A 3178-nucleotide genomic window follows, 5' to 3' on the forward strand; every position below is an offset into this window, starting at 1 on the left:
TGCAAGTATTTCAATAGTATACATTCATCAGTTACATTCATAATAGAAATTGTTGGGTCATATTTTCTATCCTCTCCTAAGGAACAGCTGACAAAAGTAATAACGTTCCATTCATAAAGTTATTACAAGCAAGAAAGCAAGGTTATTACAGCCAATAGTAGCTAACACTAATTTATAGAATATTTTACCATGTGCCAAGTGCTATCTTATGCCTTTACGTGCATAATTTAATCCTCGCAACTCTACGACAGGTTCCGTTATTCTCACTTCACAGATGTGGAATCTGAGGTTGAGAGGTTTATCATTCAGAGCTGACTCCAGTCTAAAGTCTTCTGCTGAGTCAGCCCTTCACAGTGGGACTTTATATCTTATAAATTCACAGAAGTCTAGGCGTGCCCTTAGTAAGATTATCCACAGTTCTGGTTTGTCTGTGCCAATTATTTCCAAGCAGGGTGTGATGCTTACCTGCAGTAGAGAAGCACTACTGTAATCAGCAGCTGTTTGGGTTCAGCCATGTCACAGGTGGTATTGGAATGAGGGAGAAAATGGAGTGAAAACAGTTTGTCTTCCCTGACTACTTGATATCCCTTTTGTTTTTCACTCACAATCACCCCACCTCTGAAAATACCAATACACAGGTGTTTCAAAGATGTTTACTTCAAGAAAGGTAAGGTGGAATATTTTCCAAATCAATTAGATTTTTATAGATTTTAAAAGTATTTTCTGCCTTTGGAAAATATAGTAAACACCATTTCATTTATAGTCCTCAAGGAAACATTAAAATAAAATAAAATTACCGAATTAAGTGCTCATAATTTAACCCACAGTGAATCATAAACATGAAACATCATATACTGTATAATATATATAAAACAATGATTAGCACAAGAACAAAATGACTTAATTTTTTTAACCTACTGTATGGTAAAGCTACTTCCTTGGGAAACTATCTACTTTCTCAGTTTTTAATACAGTCTTTTTCTCTAGAACACTGTATAAACATTTTAAGTTATTACCAAATTTGATTTCTGAAGCAGACCCCTAATGAGACATTTTTTCTTCTATTCTAGGTGGAGGTAAAGCCATATGTGCTGGATGACCAGATGTGTGATGAATGCCAGGGCGCACGCTGTGGTGGAAAATTTGCTCCCTTTTTTTGTGCCAATGTCACTTGCCTGCAGTATTACTGTGAGTTTTGTTGGGCAAATATCCACTCTCGTGCAGGACGTGAGTTCCATAAGCCATTGGTAAAGGAAGGTGCCGATCGCCCACGTCAGATCCATTTCCGCTGGAACTAAGAAGAGCAAACTGGCCTCTGTGTAACAAGGAAAGAAAGGGTGCATGTGGCTTACTGTGTCTGAAGATACTGACATGCAGAAGAAATAAGTGCATTCTTCTGCTTTTCACCCCAGCTATCAATACATGCATCTTTATCAGCAGCCAAAACACTACAAGCCTCTTGTTTTTCACCAAAACCCTACATCTCAGGCTTACTAATTTTTGTGATATTTTCATGTTAAAATAAAATGTTTTTTTGTATTTTCTCCAAGTTATTTTTATATGTAAAGTTAAAATTAGATGTGAGAATGTTTTGCGTAGGGGCAACACAGTCTGCTGCTAATAGTGGGGGAAGCGTGCACTTATTTCTAAACATGGGTTTTTAACTTCAAGATCTGCCCCAGTAATTTACCAAAGGTAGCAAAATAATAGTGAAGATGGAATATGTCTGCTACAAATGCTTATTTTTATTGTTGCTATTTTCAGTGTATACATAAACTAAAAATTAGGGTTGATTTTTTTGCTCTCCATTTTGACTTGCAAGAAATAATACCTCAAGATAATCTGATTTATTAGCTATTTTTAAACATTTTTAATCACAAGCTGTATTAGCTTTGCTGCTATATAGGTGTTATGTGTAAATGCCACCTATTAATACGGGATTGAAAACGTTAGAGACACACTGCATTGCAGATAAAATGCAGGCAGCACAATATGGCCTAAACTGCCATAGTTTTAGAATGTGAAAAAAAATGCATGTTTACTTACCTGTATACACCATATGCATGCACTAGAATTATTAACTAACAAGAGGCGAGGTATTGCAAATGTTCAAAAAAGCTCTCTTGAATCTAGGTAGCATGAACAAATTATAAAATTTGTTTAAAAAAAGCAAACTTGCATGCATTATTGTGACTTCAAGTTTAAAAAATTGTCCTACATGTGTACAATATGCAAATTAGTTTTAGATTAGAGAGTGCAGCCATTTTGTGATCTGGTCGGTAGTGGAATTCGATTTTATGCAGACTGGATGTAATATTTGTAATCCCTGTGCAATTTTGTGATGTGCGGTTCTAATTCATGTGCAGTGATATAGTATAGATAAAAGAATGATTAAAAGAAAAATACAAGAATTCTAAAGAAAGTTGATTTTAGCCCCTTTGATAGTTCATGGTTAAGACATCCTTTATAAACCAAAGATGGCCAGCACACTGCTAACCAGTCACCAAATGTAAGACCCATAAGAAACCCATATTTAAAAATCTGAATTTTATAGAAGAATGCAAAATTTTAGTAAACCTAAGTAAAGTCAAAATGGAGATGGGGAAATATACAGATGGCTAGTTGCATAAAATTAAATTTTACCTTTAAGACAATGGTGATATCTGGCTTAAACTTGCTTACATGTTTGACCTGTGTATATTGGGGTCTTCTGTCTAAACTGGGGTCACTGTTGCATGGAACATTGTTGTTCTTAACGGTTAAGAATTGCTTTTTTAAATTTTGATGAAGGAATTTTGGTAATGACTTTGCTTGCAGGTTTTTTTATTTTTATTTTTTTGAGAAAGTGGCATGGAAACATGCAATAGTTAATGAGTTTCTCTTGGTACTGAACACTATTAGAATATCATTAGTAATATTTTTTCTCTTTAGAGCATTTTTAATGCAACTAGCCCATATATATTTTAATGTAAGAGTAACTCTGCAATCTAAGCAAAGCACCCAACAATGGTAAATGTTTTTTTTAAAATGCAGAACTAAGATTTTTGACTCTAAAGAGAGAAAATTACAAGGGTATTGCCTTATAGCAAACCCTTGGGACAATCCTTCATGTGAGCAAAGTGTTGATCTTAATATATTGGTTGTCTGTGGTGTGCTTTTTTGTACTGTAAAAAATACG

At 34.6% G+C, this 3178-nt stretch overlaps 1 protein-coding gene across 1 annotated transcript in view; it reads left to right on the top strand.

Moving 5' to 3' along the window:
- CPEB2 (cytoplasmic polyadenylation element binding protein 2) overlaps window positions 1–1544 on the top strand; it is a 62117-nt gene extending 60573 nt beyond the window's left edge. Inside the window, exon 10 of the mRNA XM_012638397.1 lies at window positions 1071–1544. Coding sequence (XP_012493851.1) covers window positions 1071–1298 — 228 coding nt within the window. The 3' untranslated portion in view covers window positions 1299–1544. The remainder of the gene's footprint in view (window positions 1–1070) is intronic.
- Window positions 1545–3178: the final 1634 nt, after the last annotated feature.

Source organism: Propithecus coquereli, unplaced genomic scaffold (genome assembly GCF_000956105.1).
Source record: "Propithecus coquereli isolate 6110/MARCELLA unplaced genomic scaffold, Pcoq_1.0 Scaffold13, whole genome shotgun sequence".
Classification (NCBI taxonomy): domain Eukaryota; kingdom Metazoa; phylum Chordata; class Mammalia; order Primates; family Indriidae; genus Propithecus; species Propithecus coquereli.